The sequence below is a fragment of the Medicago truncatula genome, chromosome 5, assembly GCF_003473485.1.
Source record: "Medicago truncatula cultivar Jemalong A17 chromosome 5, MtrunA17r5.0-ANR, whole genome shotgun sequence".
NCBI classification, from domain to species: domain Eukaryota; kingdom Viridiplantae; phylum Streptophyta; class Magnoliopsida; order Fabales; family Fabaceae; genus Medicago; species Medicago truncatula.
Window position 1 is genome coordinate 17775839 of NC_053046.1, and position 21545 is coordinate 17797383.

Here is a 21545-nt window from a genome sequence, read left to right on the forward strand (position 1 = left end):
TATACCAAAGGGGTACTTTGAATCATGAAAATTGCTCTTTAAACTTTTAATATTATTTTTAGACACTACAAAATTATCCATTACCTTCAACGACAATTAGCTATCGTTTGAGATACTTTTTAAATCGAAACAGATTTAAAAGGTGATTGTTGTTGGATAGGTAGACGAACAACACTTAAGTGCCGCTTAACCAACAGACACTTGCTTGAATAAAAAGCAACTGTGTCGGTGCCAATGAGCAATTTCCATGAATCATTGTTTCTTGAGGCCCACATACATATCTGTTTCACCTTAAAACCCAATCATTTTGTACAATGTATATATCATTAACTATTAACACCTGTGAAAGAGATAAGATGTTGACTTTGAATTTTTGGAGCTCATAAAATAAGTGGTGAATACATATCTAATAAAATAAGTGGTGAATATTTAAATATGTTTATTGATTTGTCTTCGTGTGCATCTTTTTTTGAAAAAGAAAAATATATTGATAGAGCACAAATTATGCTATGATTAGGCTAGAAAAAATAAATCAACAATTAGAAGTATTAAATTTGAAAATTGCTTTTTTTTGACATCAAAAGTTTTCTAATAACATATGGAAATGACAAAATTACCTCCAACGGTAGTTAACTATTACTAGAAAAATCGACTGCAGTTAATTACCGCTGACCTCAACAGTAATTAACTACCGCTGAATGTAAAACTTAAAAACTGTAAAAAACGCTTATCTTCTCCACTTTGCCTTCTCTCACATTTCATTTGCCTCACGCGGTTCATTTATTTCAAATTTTCTTCTCATTTTCAAAGACATTATAAGTCGTATATGTACCTTAATTCAATTAAGGATGGTTCTATTTTTACAATATGGGTATCTTATTGATAGATATGAAGGTGGGAACAACAACAATGTCTTTGACAAAATAGGATAAGATGCCAATAATATTGCTTCTTCGACACATATTTACTAGAAATAGGAACATAATAGAATCAAATAATTCTCAATCATCAAATTGGAGAGTCAATTTTTTCAAATTCCCAAAAAACAAAATCCGACTCAAAAAACAAAGAGGAATGAATCGCAGGCAACCCAACTAGATCTATCATGATTCATGAGTAGTTGAGAGTGGAAAACACAAACATAAAAGCTGCGAGTGAAATGGTGAAGAACAATTACAGTTTTTGGGTATTTTAATTTTAGGGATAAATATGTTTTTTTATCCTATAAATAGACCAACTTTTTGTTTTAGTCCCTCTAAAATTTTTCTTCAACTTTTAGTCCCCTCTAAAATTTTCAATCACTACTTTTGATTCATATTTTTAAGTTAATTTTAGTATTTTTTTTTTTAATGAAATTGTGCAGAAATGTGTAGAATATTGTAAAAATCTTTCCCAAAAAAAATTAGAATTTTTTAACAAAACATAAATTTAATATGAATTTTTAACCATCAAAAATATAAAAATTCGTATTAAATTTATGTTTTGTTAAAAAATTCTAATTTTTTTTTGGGATAGATTCTTATAATATTATGAATTTTTCTGTAAAATTTTATTCAAAAATATGAATTCTACATATGAGTTTACTTTAAAGGATATATCAAAAGTGAAGATGAAATTTTTTTAGAGACTAAAAGTTGAAGGAAAATTTTAGAGGGACTAAAACGAAAATTTGATATATTTGATGGGACCAAGAAGAGATATATATTTTGAGGAACCCAAGATGCAAAATATAAGATGCCCGAATATCGGATAAAGATACGAGGTTAAACTCTTGTAATTTTATATTAGGTCAAATACAATTTTTTTTAACAACAAATTTTATTTAAAAACCAGATCCCTGCTCAAGATGAATATAAACCGGTGATTCAGAAAATACAAACTAAATGCGCCGTATATGTGCGGAACTAGGCATGGCAACAAAACGCATACCCGCGGTTACCCACCTGAACCAAACCTAATTTGACGGGTTTTCCCCGTTTTGATTGGGTTTGGGTATGGATATGGGTTTTCCCCGATTTCAAACACGGGTATGGGACGGGTAACGGATATATAGATACCCACTCCGAACCCATACCCATACCCGTCCCAAATGTAAAAAATTACTTTATGTTGATATGTATGTTATTTTGTTTGATAATTGTCATGTTAATAAAAACTACCATTGATATTTAAAGGATCAACTAAATCATTCCGTCTAACAAATGTTAAAGTGAACATATTGTTGGATAATGTATTACAACGTTGCTCTTGGGGATGCAAAAAACTTTTATTTTTTGTTAAAAAAAATTATTCGATACGGGGATGGGGATACCCGAACCCGTCGGGGACGGGGATGAGATTCAATTTCTCATCCCGTTGGGTATGGGTAGGGTAACAGGTAAGTATATGAGAATCGGGTATGGGGACGGGGAAGGTAAAACCCGTCCCCACCCTGACCCATTGCCATGCCTATGCGGAACACCCGAAATAAACACCATAAAAAACATCCATACTCACAACACCTAGCCAAACCCTACCTTCACCACCCATGAGGAAAACACCCACCAAAATAAACATCACCTTCTAAAACAGACTCCTTTACGAAACGATCACTGAAAAACGATATCCATAACCACCCATCACCACTACTCACCCCAAAAGTAGACACCTCTAAATGAAACACCAATCCTCATCACCATAGCTGAGCCACATCCGAAAAGTCATATTCTAAAGATCATTCAACTTCCACCACCTCTCAACTTCAGGTCCACCGAAAGAACATTAAAATAAGCCCAAAGTAGAACTTGAACCAAATAATTGACTCCCGATCTCGAGTCAAAAGCGGTCGGCCCACCATACTTCAAGACCAAATTAGAAGGGCACCCCTCACCCCCGGTCCACCAGAGGAACACCCTAGCCAGCCAAAACAAGATTGTAGCTAGAGACCAACTCCCGATCTCAAAGCAAAAAGTAAATGGCCCACCAGAATCCAGCACACAATTTGTAAGACAATCGACATGAGTTGCAGTGGCGCAAACATCAATCAAATTAAAAAGGAAAGAGCTCAGCTCGAAGGACACGCACACTCGAAGCACCCAAAAACACTTTAACAACCCAAAACTCAAAATAAGAGCTAACGACGAGGGATGTTAAGACACTGATTTTGTTCCTTTTACTACTACTAAAATTCTGTAGATAGAGACAATTGGTTGAACAAAAATAATGAAATTGGTGAGGTAGTTGAGTGAGTTATTTATGTTGTAAAATTGAATTCAGAATGGGAAAAAAAGAAGAGAATTTATGTATGTGTAAAAAAGCATAGCGTAGTGAAGTGGTGGGTGACAAGTTGGTGAGTGTTACCGTTGAGGAGTAACTCTAACTCAGTTCTATTGTGAAAATGCAAAAACAAAGCTTAAGTGAGTTAACTCACACAAGTGTTAATTTCAGCGTGAGTTAACTCACGCAGTGTGACCTAAGTCACGCATGTGTAAAAACTAACTCAAGTTTTTTTTTACACTTGCGTTAGTTAACTAACACAGGGGCTTGTTCAAAAAAAAAAGTTAACTACCAGGAACATTTTCGGCAACACTGCAGGGCGCGAGTGTTTTGTGGTGGGGGAGAGCAGAAATCATGACGTTTTCCCTATCAAAGAACTCTCTCTATCCAAGTTTATATCTCTACGCCTCGAAGATGTGCGGAAATCACAGAACAGTGGAGTAAGGAAATGCTGATTCTATAATATCCTCTTCTCAATCTTCTCTGTAAAATTGTTTCTTCTTTGAAAAAGTTATTTTCTGTTTGTTATTGTAATGATCTGATTCTCATAGAACAAATCAATATTGTTCCACAATATGTGATATAGTACAAAGTGTTATCAAATAGCAGTTATAACGGTGTTATACCGCTATAGCGTTGTGGAATGGAATGTAGACTAACCGCTGCTTTTCCGCGATATGCTTTTTAGTACAAAATGTTGTCAAATATGTTGCTAAATGTGGCACTACAGCACTTTTGAATTGCGGAATTTTAACAATCCGCAATTGATAACATTGATAGTGACGCTATAGCGCTGTAAGGCAGCAGAATTTTAACAAATCGCGTGGTATTAGTTAGACATACAGGTGACTTATTTGAAAAGCTATCTAGTATCTACATTTATAATCTATTCAGTTAGATTAAGGCTTAGTTTACATTTTGATCATCATAATCAGAAACAGGTCCACTTGTTGCTTTGTCTGGGTTTAATAAAAGCATTTTCCTTGTCACACTAAGATGTAGACATCTCTGTAATTGTGTTCTGGTTCCAGCTCTTGTGTCAATAACATTATTTATTACTCTAAGAATATATATCATCCATAATATAGACGGCAATGCTGAAATCCTACTGGACCATCATATCTCGTTCAACCACTTCGCCCTTAACCAGGACTCGTGCTTGGGGGGTTGTGGACCGCCATATCAAGAATAATCACGCTTGTCTTAGGATAAGGACAAGCGCCTAAAGTAAGGGCGCTACCAAAGGTGCATGAGGCCACCCTTATCTATTAAACCAGAGTCAAACAGCCAAGTCCAGGGCCTTCAGGCGAGACATACAGATACAGATAAGCTTGACGCGCCCGCCACTATAGGAACAAACTGGCTAAAGCTCAAGGAAAAGGCTCTCAGGTTGTTACGGCTATAGGGGGCCAGAAACACTGTAAATAGAACCCCTGGGTTCATTCCCAAATCAAGACCTAACCAGATACAAAAACCTAAGTGTTGTTGCTTATTCATAGGCTTAGCTCTCATATTGTGCTTATCAGTTATCACAAGTACACCTACTAATTGGAATGGGGGAGAGAATATCATTATGCAGTGGTTTCAACCTGAGAAAATTCTATTACAAGCATTACATATCAAATGAGATGTTGTTTACATTAATCGCCAGTTCTTTGGTAGAAACCTTAAAGGAAACTTGTGGGGTTGGGGGAGGGGGGGAAAACAGCAGTATTTGAAAGAAGTAAAATGAATAAGTAGACTATACTTCAGAATGGATTGGTGAAAAATGTAACTGCTACAGAAATTGAGTTTGACAGAATGAATAAGTAGACTACCACTACTGTTAAGTGTTAACGTCCTCAATAGCCATTGTTGTCTGCCACAATGAGTATTTGCCTAGAATCTTAATGCTTCTCAGTTATGAAAAGGATATTAACTTTGGTTTTGCTGTTCTAACTGTTTCTAACATCGTACAATACGATTTTGAAACAACACTTCCTTAAGTTTGCATTACATATGCTATTATAGCCTGTATGATTTTGATACCTATGATAGGAATGATTCATGCTGGTCGACATGCTAGTTTTCCATTTTGATTTTAAAAACTGTTTTTACAGACATATGCTATTATCGTATTACAGTGAAGTATGATGAAAATGTTCGTCGTGTTTTTTAATAGAATAATGCCATGCTTTATCTTACTGATATATCGGTAAGTTGCTTATCCTGTTTCGTGCAGTTGAGTCTAGCATGTTCTTTATCTTACTGATATTAACTAGTTTATTTTGTTAACATAACTGTCATTATATGTTTGTTTTCGTGGCCAACCCATAATTGCTTTTCAGCAAGACATGCACCCCGAATCACAAGAAGCAGAACAAATAAGAATAGAAAAACTGAAAAAAACAAACTTCTATTAAATACTATTTTACATGATTTAGACACATTTGTTATGAATCTATATTGCTCAACAACTGCACTTTTGTTGGTTGTGATAAGACTTGTATGTAGAGTCCAAAGACCGAAGATACGGAAGGTTTGTTAGATTTGAATTCCTCCGAAAGATGACATTACAAAAGAATTTCACTATAATCTCGCTGAAACTGAATACTAGTGCAAATACATCTTTCCTTTCCCTGAATGATACTAAAAGAAAACATTTTTTCTGTTGGAGATCATCATCTATACTGTCTTTTTAGATGATTCTGTTTCATTGAATTGCTTTCCAAAATTTATGTAGTAGTTTGACTGTACAAAATACAAGGCTCTCTATCACAAAACTCTTAAAACTTAGATTGAAACAAGAGAAAAAACCAACCAACTGCTGTGAAGATCTTTTGAGAATGCTGGTCCTGCTCGCTATTTTTCTAACCTGCTCTGCATTTCCAAGCATGCCAACTTTTGTTTCTCACCCTTCTGGATGTTAGCGACTTAGCTTTGCTTCGCTTTCTCTCGTAGTCAAGTGAACAAGATATGTTAAGCCCTGTTGTGAATAGGATCTGACCCTTTTCGCACTCTTCTTTTGCTTGATTGATTTGGATCAAACCTGTTGTTGACATTAGCCGAACTCTTCTTTGTCGGAACAGACATCTTGTTAACATTTGCCGAATTCTTCTTTGTGTTCAACAATTCCTTCTCTGGAGCTTTTAGAGTATGTTGATTCTGCAGCATTACCCTGTGATCTTTTTGGTTATGTCTTAGTGCAATTTCTAAACTTTTCAAGCCTGACACTTCCTTTGGTTGAATAGATATTAAGAACCCAACAAAGAGAAGAAGCATTATTCTAGAAGGATGGAACACCATTTTCACTAATTCACTCTTAAACAAGAACAAAAATAGAAGGTATATTGTTTCTGTTTTCTTATGGTCCATTCCTGTAGATATAAGCTTGTTATATATGCCCCACTAGATTTGGAGGGAGACTTTAAAGCTTTAAAGCAAAGAGGGCCTACAAGAATTTTAGATTCATCTCGAATCAGAAGCCTGAAATCTTAACTAATTAATTAAGGCTGTTATTTAAGAATCTGACAAGAATGAATAAAGGGGTTGGGATAATATCCTTGAGAGGCCAAGTATCTCTCTTTCTTTTCCTTTCTTTCCCTACACATATATATCATATATGCATACTTTTTTCAATAAAAGAAGAAGCCAAACCTAGTCTCTAAAAATTAATGTATTTGGTTCAAAATTTGTATCAGATACATCAACTTATTTTGGGACGGAGGGAGTACTTGATATACAAAGAATGGGGTTAATATGGTAAAATAACATTTCTTTGTGATTAAGAAAGGGGTTATTAAAACATTAGTTGCTTTTAATTGAAATGGGCCAGTAGATTAAAACAGTGGAAGCAGCAGCAGGTCATATAAAGAATAAATGTGGGAATAGAACAGTCCACAAAAGAAACAAACTATTGCTTTATGCTCTTTACTAAACTTCTAAGATCTCCTCTTGTTGGCTTTAGAATTCCAAGCTCTCTTCCCAAGTTAAACAAAAATAAACTGTACTACTTGTTTTCTTGGGTTTAATGTGTATCTTTATGCTTTGTTCTACTTTTAGATTGGTTGCCAAGCCATATTTGTCTCTCACTTCTCCTTATTTTACTTTCCTTTTAACTCAAAATATCACATGCAGCTTGGAACTGTCCAAAGCATAATAAATTCTTCACTTTATCACAGCTAGGTGACATTGTTTCTTAAGATGAAGGGTGACTGGTCATTGTCCTAGTGAAACAAACAACCAGAGCATGAACAATTTATGTTCTCTCTTTTGTTTTTTTTTTTGTTTTTACTTTTTTATCATCCAATTAAAGTGATAGTTTGAGTGACTAGTTGCTTTCCATTTTTTCATTTTTCTTCCTAACGTTTGAAATCTCCTTTTAAGAGTGTCACCCTTGTTACAAACCACATCTCCTTGAAGAATATACTTTTTCTATTCTCCCTCTGAATAATTGTTAACTTGCATTGGTAACATACAATATTGTGACATTCTTATGTTGGAAAACGTTGATACTAGATTGAAACAAACACATATGCCAATGTAAAGAGAGGGGTTTGTACGAGTATTGTTCTCTCGCTCGATAAAAATTTGTCACATACTAATAATAATGCTAGCGACACACTTTTTAATACACACATTTTAACGCACTATTTCTAATCGATTAAAATTCACGTCTCCTACCAAATTCATATAGGATTCACATGATTTGGTGGGGTCTATGTGAATTTCAACCGAATAGTATGTTTGAAAGTGTGTTGGGTACACTCCTCTCATGCGATTATATGTTATGTAGGGTTAAAATAGATTTGATGAATGTCTATGATAATTCATAGTAATTATAGATACATGAAAACATAAAAATTATACTATCAATTTTTTAAAATTGAGCACTTCAATCAACTCATAATATGCTATGCTTTAACTTAGGAGCTTCAATTTGCAGAACATGTAGAACTCTTTTACACCCCACATAGGCCATAAAATAAAAGAACCCACAAACTTGTTTTATTTAAATAAAAGATATTTTGAATGTTATATTTTATTTTTGTGGTCTTTTACTTACATGGTTTCTGAGGAGATCCTAGTGGCTTCACTTTTTATTTTTATCTTTTGACTGGAAAACTGTTTGATTAGAAGGATTTTGGGAATAATCAAATTCTTACTATTGTGTCCCAAAAAAGTCTTATTGATCCAAGGGATACCTATTAATTTACATATGATTTAGATATCAACTCATGTTACTACTGTTCAGATGCTTTTGCCAAATTAGGAAGTAGAAAAATTCAGAGAGTGGGACCTTATGATTAATAACAAACATGTGGTACGGTACGTACAATAGTGAGGTTAACTTGATTCATACGTTTGTTTTCCGTTACCCTATCCATTCTAAAAATCATGGTGGGTCCCACTTGATGTTAATAAAAAAATTATACAGTAAGTGACATATTAACAAAGGTGAAAATTTTGCACATAATGGCTTTCATAGATTCTCAAATCAAAGACTGGTCTTAAAGTTGAATGCTCTTTGCAAAATTGTTTTGAATCAAAGTGTGACCCATAATGCTAAGGATGAGGGTTTTGGTACAATGAGCACTGACTGAACAACAAGGCCACCACACAACTTTGAAAGAGAGAAAAAGAAGAATTGCAAAGCAAAATTAAAGAAGATAAAAGCAAAAATAAAACAAAAAAGAGTTGTAATTGTTACGTTTGTATCCCCTATGTTGAATAGTTTTTTTTATTAGTAATTTGCTTTATTTATTGTTAGTTTTGTTCTTTGATATGGATGATGAGAACTTCTATGATACTAAATGGACAAAGGTTTATGATAATGATGCTATTTGCAATCAAGAAAACAATGTTCCTTGTGAATTAAGAAAGTGACATGTCATTACATTTGAATTATCTATGTCTCATTATATGTGTCTTATATGTAGTATTTTTCTGTTTGATTCCACTAATATAACTTTATTTATTGTATTTCATTCATCTAAAGTTACGCTTAATAAAAAAAAGTGTTTTAGTAAATGAGATTTATTTTAAAATTGAAATAATAAAACTAATCATTTTTTTATGAATCGTGCATAATCCAAATGAGATACTTATAATAACACAATATGAGTTTTATTTGTCCTGCTATTTTTGTTGCAAAATCATTTCTACTCTGTTGGTAATTAAGGTTCTTTAAAAAGTTGTTTTTGATATAAATTAAAGTAAGACTAATTAATCAAATCTCGAGACAGCGTAAAATATTATTAAAATTAATTTTAATTTAAAAAACGTCTCTTATGCAACAATAATACTTCTTTTTTATTTTTAAACAACGAGGATGGATTGCATACATCAAAGTGGGAAATATAGACAATTAGGTTGAAACCAAAAAAACCTACTCATATTCTATGCCACAAACCAAAAAAATAAAGATTAAAAATAGGAAATATAACAAACATGGGACCACCAAACCAAAACCCATATAAAAAACGAAGAAAGATAATTTTTTTTTTGGCTAAATTATATTTTTGGTCCTTTAACTATTTAGGTAATGTTGCTTTGGTCCCTTAATTAAAATTCGATTTATTTTGGTCCTTAACTTCTCTTCGGTACACATTTTGGTCCATTCCGTTAGTTTTAATTCAAAAACGTTAAGTTTTCTTCATCTTCTTATCCTCTTTTTCATCTTCATATCATCTCCATCAACCTTCAACAGCAAGAATACCAGAAAAATTCCAGAAGAAAATGAAGAAAACCTAACGTTTTTGAATTAAAACCAACGAAAAGGACCAAAATGTGTAACGGAGAGAAGTTACAGGACCAAAATAAATTTAATTAAGGACCAAAGTGATACTACCTAAATAATTAGGGACCAAAAATACAATTTAGCCTAATTTTTTTTGTGACCAGGGTATGAAACCCAAACTTTACATATATTATACATTGTCTTTACCAACTAAGCTAAGCTCACAAAAGAAAAAAAAAAAAAAAAGTTATAGTTTTAATATAAAAGTAATGTTTGGATTAAAAAAAAATATCATATTTGAGGGAGTGTTCAATATTTTTTTCTTTTTATAGAAATCAAGTTAGATCATTATAGATAAGTGAGTGTGAGGAAGACAAAAATTAAGTGTAATAAGTAGTGTTATCGTAGTGCCAAAAAAAAAGGGCTCCATTTTATATGTTAAAGCTAGACCCATAGCTTTGTGAACCTGATTTTTTTTGCCTAGAGTCACAAACATCTTAATTAGAATAAAAGATCAGATCTATTAATTAGAATTTTATATTGGAGAACTCACTCATCTTTATAAAACTAACTTATAAGATGAGGAGTATCACTCTTTATATGATGGGTCGTTTGAATCGATATGTTATGATATCATATTCTATTTTTATATTGGGTTTAACTCAACATTACAAACCCGACTTATAAGATGAGGAATGTCCTCCTCGTGAGTTTAGCTCAGTTGGTAGGGACAATGCATAATATATGCAAAGTTCAGGGTTCAAATTTCGTCCACCACAAAAAAAAGATGAAAAATGTCATTCTTTATAAACTCTAGTCAGACTTTATCTTTAATATATACGAGACTTGGTTTTTTCAATATTTTTATTGTCTTAATATAATTAGGTGTATTTTCATGAAACTATAGTCAATAAACATTTATTTTGAAAATGATCTTATACAAAGGGACAATACTATCCTATAATAGGATCTTTTAACTAGGGACAAAGTAATAATGGGTTTCCTCTAAAAATAGGACCCACAATTATTATAATTCAAGTGCATGTTTGATATTATGGTGAAGGTAGCAACTGGTTTCTTCTAAAACAAAAGGATGCACAACGATCAGAAGAATTAAGAGTGTTTTGTCATATGATAGGTTTGTCAGAATCACACTGAGCCATCATTATATTTAATGTTAATTCTAGAGGCATATAATTAATTTTAACATATTTGAATGTTCTCAAGTAGAATTGATTTTAACTTGAAGCTATAATATGTAGCTTTTGAATTCAAACGTGATTTTCACACTCAAATTTTTTGGACAACTCACTTTTATGCAAATATATCTAAGCATAAATTACTTCAAATTCAACCGTTTAATCAAATCAATTTTACAAAATCAAATGATTCAAAATCAAGTATTTTTCACTACAACATCAAATAGACCTTTAGCACCTTTTGAAAGTTACAATAACTCATGATGATTTTTGCAAAACCACCTTAATATCCAGCATACACTAAAGATGCTTAGGACCAATGTCATGAACATGGATGAACCATGATCCAGCTAGCCTAGTTTAGGGATTAATTCTATTTTATCACAAACACAATGAATATAAAATATAAAAAAAAAAAAAAAGAAACAAAAATAAGGATGAATTGCAAGTTTGGAACATATGTGATGGATTTGAGTAACGTATGATTGGCAGGGACCAAAGTTACTGATTAGGCTCGTTGGCTGCTACAAATCTTTACAAAAAGAAAGGGAAAAAGTTGAAGCTACAAAGAGAATGTCACCAAAACATAAGCTAAAGTGAGAAGCTTGTTTTTTCTATCTTTGATTTAAAATTGATCATTGCCATCTTGAATTATAATCATCACTAGAGTAGTGTGTTAGAATATATGCTTATCAGCTTTGTTCTGTTCTAAAGAGAGAATTGGAACAAAATAAACTATTTAGACACCAATTTCCCTGTAGTCCCCACCAGAGAGGTCCCCTATCTGTCAGTTGCTTCAATTATGTAACACCTTGAATTGAAATTTGAATTTTTGTTTCGAATCCGAGGTGTGTGATGTCCGATTCTGACATAACATCAATACATGTTATTATAAATGAGAGATAATAAATAATGGAAGATCTAAACTACCTTTGAAGAATTGTGGATAATTTATTCAACAATCAATTAAAATTAGCTATATGAGTAAATTTACAAGTGGTATCCATAAACTAACTTTCACTCCACTTGCAAATTTGCTTGTGTTACTAAGTTTAATGGGTTGATGGTTAATTCCTCACAATTTTTCGAAGGTAACATAAAAAAAATGATTGGATGGATATATCCAAAAATTGTACATTTATTATGCTGCTGATCCATAAAAAAAAACTTCTGCAATTTATAACTGTCAAAACACAAATTAGAAATCCATTTATCCAAGAGGAAAGATGAAAGCATATCGTGTTCAAAGACATGAATCCAACAATAGGTATGATAGACTTGCCATATATTGTTTGTTCAAAAAACTTAACATCTTTTGTTTGTTTGTCCTAAACCCATCAAACATACCCTTGTTGTAAATTATATCTAACCATCAAATAGACTCTTGCTTATATAACTGATAATCGTAACCCTCAATAGAAATGGGTCATATTAATAAAAAAAAATTGGTTACAACATAGCTAAAATCTAACTAATATTTGTTCTAGTTAGAGATTAGAAACTGAACTTGTATACTTTCATGATGAGTATAATTAAAAGGTCATGTAATTTAATTCCATTTGCCATCCTTTTGTAGAATCATTAGTGTGCTATCAAAATAATCCTCAATTGAATGAAAATGAGAAGACCGTTGATCATTATTTTACATATAACTCACTAGTTATATAAGCGGATAAATTCGAATACATTCACAGATCGATAAATTGAATAGATAGTAATGGAAACATGCAGATTTACCGCCGCTGTTATATGTACATAAGTATTTAGAGCTGTGAAAATCAAGATTAACAATAGATGGCATCTCAACAAGCCTTCTTCTTATGGCATACATGCCATGGTGTCTCGTATAAAACTTTTACATACTACACTTGTTCCTGCTGTACTGTAGGTCCTGGAGGTCCTGGTGCTATGGCGAAGTGTAGACCTCTACGCTGCCCAGAATTTAGAACAAAAGCAACTTGGGTTGCTGCTAGTGCTGCAGCCTCCTGTTCAAAATACAAAAACAGTAAGAAAATCATATAACATATTTTGGCATGTGTTGCATTTTCCGAGAACACATTGTATGTAGAATAAAACAGACCAATATAACATAGGTGCCGTTTAGTCTGAACCAGTCTAAGTATTGGTCCATAATGGATCAAAATTTATAGCCATTGGATTAATTAATTTGTAAGCAAAATAATACAATACACCCTATACATAAAATTATTTCCTTTAAAGTTTTCGCTTGCCTTCTCTCTCTTTCTGTAATTCTTCAATCGTAAATCATTTTCACTGGAAACCCCATTATCCACAACAATACTCACCAACATCATTCCACTTTCAAATCAATAAAAAATTTCTTCTCTTTTCTTCATAATAAGTTATAAACATCAATTAAGTTTTCTCTTGTTCTCTTTTACTTGTAAACCTATAAACATCTTAAGAAAAATCTGGTTAGCTTTTAAATTCTGGAATTGAAAAACCTATAAACATCTTTTAAAGAATCTGACTGCATTTAAATTCTTGAATCAATGTCATTTATTTCTGTGTTCTTGTTTTTTTTCTTCTGGAAAACTTGAAGATTCTAAAAAGAATCTATCAAAATCAAAGGGACAACAAAATCCAACAAATGGTTCCGATCTAGCTTTCAACAATTTTACCAGTTTACATGATGTTAGTTTATTCCAGAAATTAAAGTTTAAATTCAATTTAAAGATCTATATAAAGTATGTATTATAATACCAAAATTATTCATAACAATGAGTTGCATTGGATTGAACTTTGGTTAACCATAAATGAGTAACCATTGGATTTAGAGGGAGAGATGAGAAGAAAGATTGCAGTTTTATTTTTGCATAGTTAGAATAGAGAGGATGCAGTGAGAAAGATAAAGTTGGGGTTGGTTTTGGTAAGAGTGGACCATGATAAGATCTTGTAGATAACATAATCAAATGGTGGAAAAAAATTGATCCATGATGAAATAATTTTCTTACGGGTCCATTTTATACTGAACCTATAACATAATTTCAAAACATAAAGATGAATTTCTAGCCACTAGGCTACTCTGACCAAAAATAACATAATTTCAAAACAAAATCAACGAACAAACTAAACAAAACTGTAAACAAATTTGGTCACAAACGACAATAAACACTGACCTGTCTTTGTCGGCGGCGTTGCAGAATACTGATTGCCCAAGCCATAATATAGCAAGGTAAGAGAAATCCAGCAGCTCGAAGTAAGAAAAGCTGCAGAAGATGGTAGGTTAATTAGATTGGCTGCCAGTCACATTTGAAATCAATATGACAGTAGGCATGCGAACAATTTAAATAATAGAGACTTGAATCACTTACAGAGAAAAAATTGGATGGATCATCATCAGAAGAATCACCATCAGTTACAGAGAGTGCATGCCGCAGAAGTAGAAGGGCCATCAACTGTACCAAATAAAAAGAATTCGGATTAAAATCATGTTCACTAGCTAAGCAAGCATAGTAATATAGACAACACAAACACTGTACAAATGCAGTGAAGCATCAGGTTTCTTCGTAATTACTAGATAATGTGAAAAAAATTATATATGTTGCAGTGAATGCCAATAGCTCGACAATTTTTAGCTTAGAATAACCTTCAGTCAAGTAGCATTTGCCACAACAAATAAAAATGACCAAATTATAGAGTTTTGTAAAATGGAAGGCAAGGTTAATAAAGCCTTACAATTAGAGCAGCTGAGCGGCAAAATGCAGCTCCACTAGCATTAGAAGCAGCATACTCATCATATTCAGCATCCAGGAATTGACGTTCTGCCTCTGCAATCGCTAAAAGTCGAGGATCACGCAAGTCCAAGGGTGAGCCAGATAATGTCCAGCCTCCTCTGCAAGAAAGTTCATAACAAATTAAGTACACAAGTTTAAAATGTCAATGAATAAATCACCGATCACCATACTAACTAATGCAACACAATCAAATGCTATTCTATTCAATTATATATATATATATATATATATATATATATATATATATATATATATATATATATATATATATATATATATCAACTTACCCTATTTCAATAGTGGTTTCTTCAGGAACAGGGCGAGGTGGTGGGGCAGTATACCCAGATTGATAAGGCTGAATATTACATGCACAGAAGAAAAAAGAGGCAACGTCAGAGACAAGAACAAAATAATATAATTAGGAAATGATATTAAGCATTGGGTTCAATTCAAAAGGTTAAGAAAAAACCACACAAGATACAAAGTTACAATCTAAAAATATAAACTGTAAAACTTCCTTGAAGTATAATTTAGTTATGCAAATGCCTAAAAATTCCTTGTTCCCCCCATATTTTTTTCATAGACAAAACACAGAAGTCAAGAACTCGAATAACAAATGCATCATCCTTAAATCCCATTTCCTAACAAAACTGAAAATCAGGATAATTTTTATAGATTGATTTTTTGCCATAAACCACACAAGTCTACAAACCTAAAGTGGTTTTGAAATGTGATGCCAAAGACAAGGACCATTGGCTGCAATAGAGCTCTCATATGTGGACACAACATCGCATGGAGCATTTTAAACCAACATATGTTATACTGCTGTATCCTATATGTTATATACATGACTTGGGCTCAACTTCAAGCAAAGAACTTAAAGCAAAGAAAGCTCTATTGTTAGTAAAAGGAGGACCAATGATTGTTCTGAAATCAGTGGGCGGCAGGCCAAAAACAATTAGATGCCTGCACGTATGCATACGATGCGAAGGAAAGAGGGTATTAAACAAGAGATAGACTCTAATAAAACTAGCCACTTTTAAAAAATAAGCATTCACATTATTTTCCATCACCGACAAAAAGATAACTGATTAGGAAAATTAAAGTTATCATACAAAACAGCATACCTGATGACAGATCTCACAAGTGATGTCTCCTTTCTCATTGCACCAATGTTGGACACACTTTCTGTGAGCATACTGTGCAAAACCAAATACCAACAGTTCAAAACTCAGGAAGACTAAAAATAGAGATAGAAGAAATAAAAATATTCTTCCACCCTCTTTTGTAATTCTCAGGTTTCAGCTAAAGACGAGGGATAGATACTGTCTCATTAATGCATTAATCAGCTCAATAGCACAAAGCAAAAAACAATTTCTCGCAGGAACATTCAGTTCTCAGTTCTCAATTTACAACTCATCTAATTTGCAACTAGGTTAATTAAAAACACTAAATAAATCCAACACAATATTTCATAAACTCATCCAGATCAATGTAGAAAACAGGTGCATATACATGCAAAGCACACAAAACGTGAAATCTTCTAGCACGGAAAAGCATACTCTTCTATTGATAGTGTAAACTCCATCAACCCATACTCTTAAAGGTTAAATATTTTAACACTGACACCTCAGACCGAAGTTGCATCCGGTATCTAACACCAACACAATACATTCAATTACTTACACTTTCTCTAATCATTATCCACATCTGTGTCAGTGTCATCTGGTGTCTGTTCTTCATAGTAAATAACACAAAAATATCGGCCATTATTCACATTTTTTATGAAACTAATTCATAACCTATACAAGGTCAGAGCGAACCACCAATCTCATTTGTGTCAACTCCGGCCATTTTTCAAATTGTTCAATCATATTAGGGCTCGTTTGGATTGGCTTATTTTTTAGCTTATGGAAAATAGCTTATGCAAATAAATAACCTTTTATGTTAATTGATAAGTTTTTGTTTTTCCATAAACTACCTTGACAAGCTTATAAAATAATACACAAAAGCTTACTTATTTGCATAAGCTGCTTAGAGTAAGGTAAAAAATAAGCCAATCCAAAGAGGCACCTAATCATACATGATCATTGATTTATACATCCAAAATTAATTACAATTAAGGAAAAAAAGAAAAAAAAAAATCTTTTTATACATTTCAATTCATACAGTACATTCCTTAAAAAAAAAAAAAAAAAAAAATCCTAGAAAACATAAAAAATAACGAAAATCACTAAAGACAAATTTTTAATACCTTGAGACTACCGCTACAGGCACAGGGAGTCTCCAAGTTGGAAACACTATCCTCCTCCTGACAGATACGGCACTCAACCATCTGGATCAGAGGCTCCTCCTCATCACCGCAATCATCGCCATCACGATCCACTGCCGAGCCAGATCCAGATGATCCGGCATCGGCAGTGGCAGGAGATGGCGATGGGGAAGGATCGGAAGGAAGGTGGGCAGGTTGTTGGTCAACAGGAACAACTGGGTGGTCGAGTTGGTCAACGATGACTACCAAGTGATCGCTCATTGGGAATTGGAAAATCAACACAAATCAAAACCCTAAAAATTCAAATTAAAGATTAATTGAAATTGAAATTAAAATTGAAAAAGAGATGTTATTAAGAAGAGATAGAAAGCGATTACCGAAAAGTTTGAATTGAAGAGAGAATGAAAGAAAGTAGAAGAATTGAAAGAGTGTGTGTAATGTAAATGTTATCTAAGAAAATTGGATAAAGAGGAAAGTGGCGTGGAATGGGGTATGGTATGGTATGGTGTAAATGTTTTACGCGTTTACACTCTCACGCTTCATCGAATGCTTTGAGTTTGTCGATACACGTGCGACTGGTCTTTTTAGAACCAGTTTTCTTTTTTTTTTTTTTTTTTTTGGTAGATAGACGAAATGGCAAAGCCATTATAAATTCACACACATAAGTGGAGGTACCGGGGTTCGAACCCCGGTCATGGCATCCGGCCTAACAATTTCGGCATTTTGCCAGTTGAGCTAGGACTTCTGGATTTTTTAGAACCAGTTTATTACCCACTAAACTACTACTTGTTCATTTTTAATTGTCACATTTTGACATTTTTCCACAAACTAAGACGGTCAATAAATGTTGCTACTTTTGATATAATAATTTCTATTTTTATTATAATAATCTTATTTATTTAATATCTCATTACATATATTTCTTACTCCACGATAATAAATAAGGGTAATATTAGTAAAATAACATTTAATGTTCCATTTAACTATGTAAAATGACACTTAAATAGAAACAATTTTTTTTCTTCAAAAGAGACACCTAAAAAAGAAAATGATGGAGTAATTAACTCATTCAATTAAATTAGGTCCCACTAGGGTTGGGAATAGGCCAGGCCGGCCTATAGGGGCCTACGGCCTGGCCTGTTTTGGCCTGGCCTGTTTAGTAGATAGGCCTAGGCTTAGGCTTTTTGGAAAGCCTATTTAGTTAAATAGGCCAGGCTTAGGCTTCAAAAAAAGACTGTTAAGCCTAATAGGCCGGCCTATTAATACTTATTTATTAAAAAATATTTTTTTATATTAAAATAATTGCATATATTAAAAATATAAACATCTTTTTCTCTATCTATTAGTCCCTTAATAGGCTTTGTTGTTATAGGCTTTTATGTAGGCTTTAATCTAGTTGAAATTTACTTGTAGTGAAATAGGCTTTTAAGTAGGCTTTAAGACATGTTTAACCTATTTAGTAGGCCAAATGAACTATTTGATGGCCTTAATGTGAAGTAGGCCTGTAAGTAGGCTTTTAGGCCAGTCCAGGCTTTTAAATAGGTCAGGCCTAGAAAAACGGCCTATAATAGGCCATAGGCCAGGCTTAGGCTTGTGATTTATTTCGTAGGCCAGGCTCAGGCCTATCAAAGCCTGGCCTGGCCTATTCCCACCCCTAGGTCCCACTAAACCATATTTATTGTTTTTATGCCACTTAATTAAAAGGTTTTTTTTTTGGACTTAGCTAGGAGTCAGGCGAAAATGATACGTGGAACAAGATGACATATAAGATTAGAAAAGTAGCAAAAGAGACACTAGAAGAATCAATAGGTTTTGGACTTAGCTAGGAGTAAATAATCTTGGTGGAACCAAAGAGTTCAAATTAAAGTGAGAATCAAAATAGTACTTCACTAATAAAAAATAGGGATAAGGGTGATACATTTGAAGACTATTACACATTAAGAAATTTAGCACATTCCAACCTTGATGACAAGGTTGTTTTCGAGGGGTGTGTATTTTAGGATATAATAAAGGCTGATTAGTGTAGTTTAAGGAGTTAAGAGGTACTTTTTTTAGGACATGGTAAAGAACAAACTAAGAGTTACTAACTCTACGACACCATTCAACATTTTCCATATTTTTTAGGTTGATATGTTTAAATATAACGGACTCTCATATAAAGCTAATATTTTTTCTTTCTCTTCAACGTGCACACATATGCATGCAAAGGTGTTAATATTAATTTTGTGACTTTACATTTAATATGCAGATCTACGTATCAGTGACGTTGACTTGAAGAACCTGTGTTTGATTGAAATTGAAATGCTGCTTCAGGAAAACGGACGGTCGATTACTGACTTAAAATCTATGCCCAGGCTAAACGCAACAGATATGCTAACTTTCACAAACAAGCTTATCGTTGATGAGCTAAATTACAACAAAGATGAACTGAAAAGGACACACGCTGATATGTTACTAATGTTGACTGATGAACAAAGATGTGTGCATGACAAGATCATGGAGTCTGTTGGTTCTAACGACGGTGGTTTCTTTTTCTTATATGGTTACAGTGGTCCTCGAAAAAAAATTTATATGGAAAACATTGTCGGCTGCTATTAGATCGAAGGGCAAAACATTGCCCGTTGGCTCTTCTCTTACCTGGTGGAAGAACCGCGCACTCGACGCTGACAGTCCCTATTGAGATTAATGAGGCATCATCGCTTACGATGGAAAAGGATAGTCCTAGGGAAGACATGGTGCATGTAGAAAAGTTGATAATATGGAATGAGGCTCCAATGATGCACCGATGGTGTTTTGAGGCAGTTGATCGATCAATGCGTATATCATGTCCAAGAATGATCCCCTAAACGAGTTTAGACCTTTTGGTGGAAAGACAAAAGTTTTAGGTGGTGATTTCAGGCAGATATTGCATGTCATCCGAAAAGGAACGAGGCATGATATTGTTGATGCCTCAATCAGTTCATCAAAGATATGAGCTTATTGTAATGTGTTGAGGCTTACTGTTAATATGGGATTGGGTGCATCTTTGGTACCTGCAGAGCAGGAATAAATTGCTAATTTTGGCAAATGGATACTCTCAATTAGAGAAGGCAACGGCGCTTCGGATGAGATGGTGAAATGAAGGTAGAAATTCCTGAAGATTTGCTCATATCGGACACAACAAATCCGTTGATGTCACTTATAGACATTGTGTATCTCGATTTAAATGATAACCTTGGTGACCCGCTATTTTTCCAAGAAAGGGAAATACTCGCACCAACGCTTGATTCTGTTGAGCATGTTAACGAATATATGATGTCACTGATTCCAGGTGAAGAGAAAGAGTATTTAAGCTCTGGTTCTGTTTGTCGATCGGGTGAAAATTCGTTGTTACCCTAAAATACAATATTTACATTAGACCGTTGGTTTTGTAAAAAATAAAAACAAATAACAATCGGCGTTTCTGTAGCCCAAACTATATTTATACACACCCGTAAAAAATTTAACATTTGCATTCACAGACTAGGTGTATACATCTGACAGTGACTATTATATAAAAAAAATACAATTTTTTAGTTTTTATGATTAATATAATACATTATGTCAACAAATAATAATATACAGTACGTCCGCGTATTTTTGCAAAAATATTGCATATGCTAAGTTTAACAATAATTACATCTTATACTACAAATAATTAGTATAAGTATAAATCCAAATACTTTAATCGTTATATGCAATGTTTAGATATTTTTAAATATATACAAAATTAACAAAATTAAGATGATACTTTTTTCCATATCAAATTCAAATTATAACCATACTTATATAACTTTAAGATAACATAATATAAAATCTATACACTTGATCAAAAAAAGTTTTTTATTTCCCCGTGCTTGGCACAGGTCACTATACTAGTTACATATATTTCTTACTCCACGATAATAAATAAGGGTAATATTAGTAAAATAACATTTAATGTTCCATTTAACTATGTAAAGTGACACTTAAATAGAAACAATTTTTTTTTCTTCAAAAGAGACACCTAAAAAAGAAAAGGATGGAGTAATTAACTCATTCAATTAAATTAGGTCCCACTAAACCATATTTATTGTTTTTATGCCACTTAATTAAAAGGTTTTTTTTTTTTTTTTTTACTGTACCATTATTAAAATAATTATCTACCAATTTTCTATCCTTTTTGAATTATGTATACTATTACCACCCTTTTGTTTGATTTGACCCTATTGCCACTAGAATTTGGACACTTGGCACATCACTAGCATAATTTATTCTTTCTTTCTTCAATCATGTGGCACACCTTTTATATTTGAGCAGTGTTATTTCCTACAAAAGAAAAATCC

The 21545-nt window shown here is 33.0% G+C and overlaps 1 protein-coding gene across 1 annotated transcript; it reads right to left on the reverse strand.

Moving 5' to 3' along the window:
* Positions 1-12759: 12759 nt before the first annotated feature.
* Positions 12760-17738, reverse strand: LOC11418055 (uncharacterized). Its single transcript, XM_003613720.4, has 8 exons — positions 17580-17738; positions 17185-17495; positions 16058-16129; positions 15218-15285; positions 14872-15028; positions 14508-14591; positions 14313-14402; positions 12760-13157 (listed from the first exon to the last, which is right to left on the reverse strand). Exons 2-8 carry the CDS (start codon positions 17461-17463, stop codon positions 13035-13037), a joined length of 873 nt encoding a protein of 290 aa, XP_003613768.1. The 5' UTR covers positions 17464-17495; positions 17580-17738; the 3' UTR covers positions 12760-13034.
* Positions 17739-21545: the final 3807 nt, after the last annotated feature.

Coding starts and splice junctions, on each gene's coding strand:
- LOC11418055 (XM_003613720.4), bottom strand. CDS start 17,463: ATGAGCGATCACTTGGTAGTCATCGTTGACCAACTCGACCACCCAGTT. Junction 15,029..15,217: donor GAAACCACTATTGAAATAGG/GTAAGTTGATAT, acceptor ACTTTCTTGCAG/AGGAGGCTGGACATTATCTG. Junction 14,403..14,507: donor ATCCATCCAATTTTTTCTCT/GTAAGTGATTCA, acceptor CATCTTCTGCAG/CTTTTCTTACTTCGAGCTGC.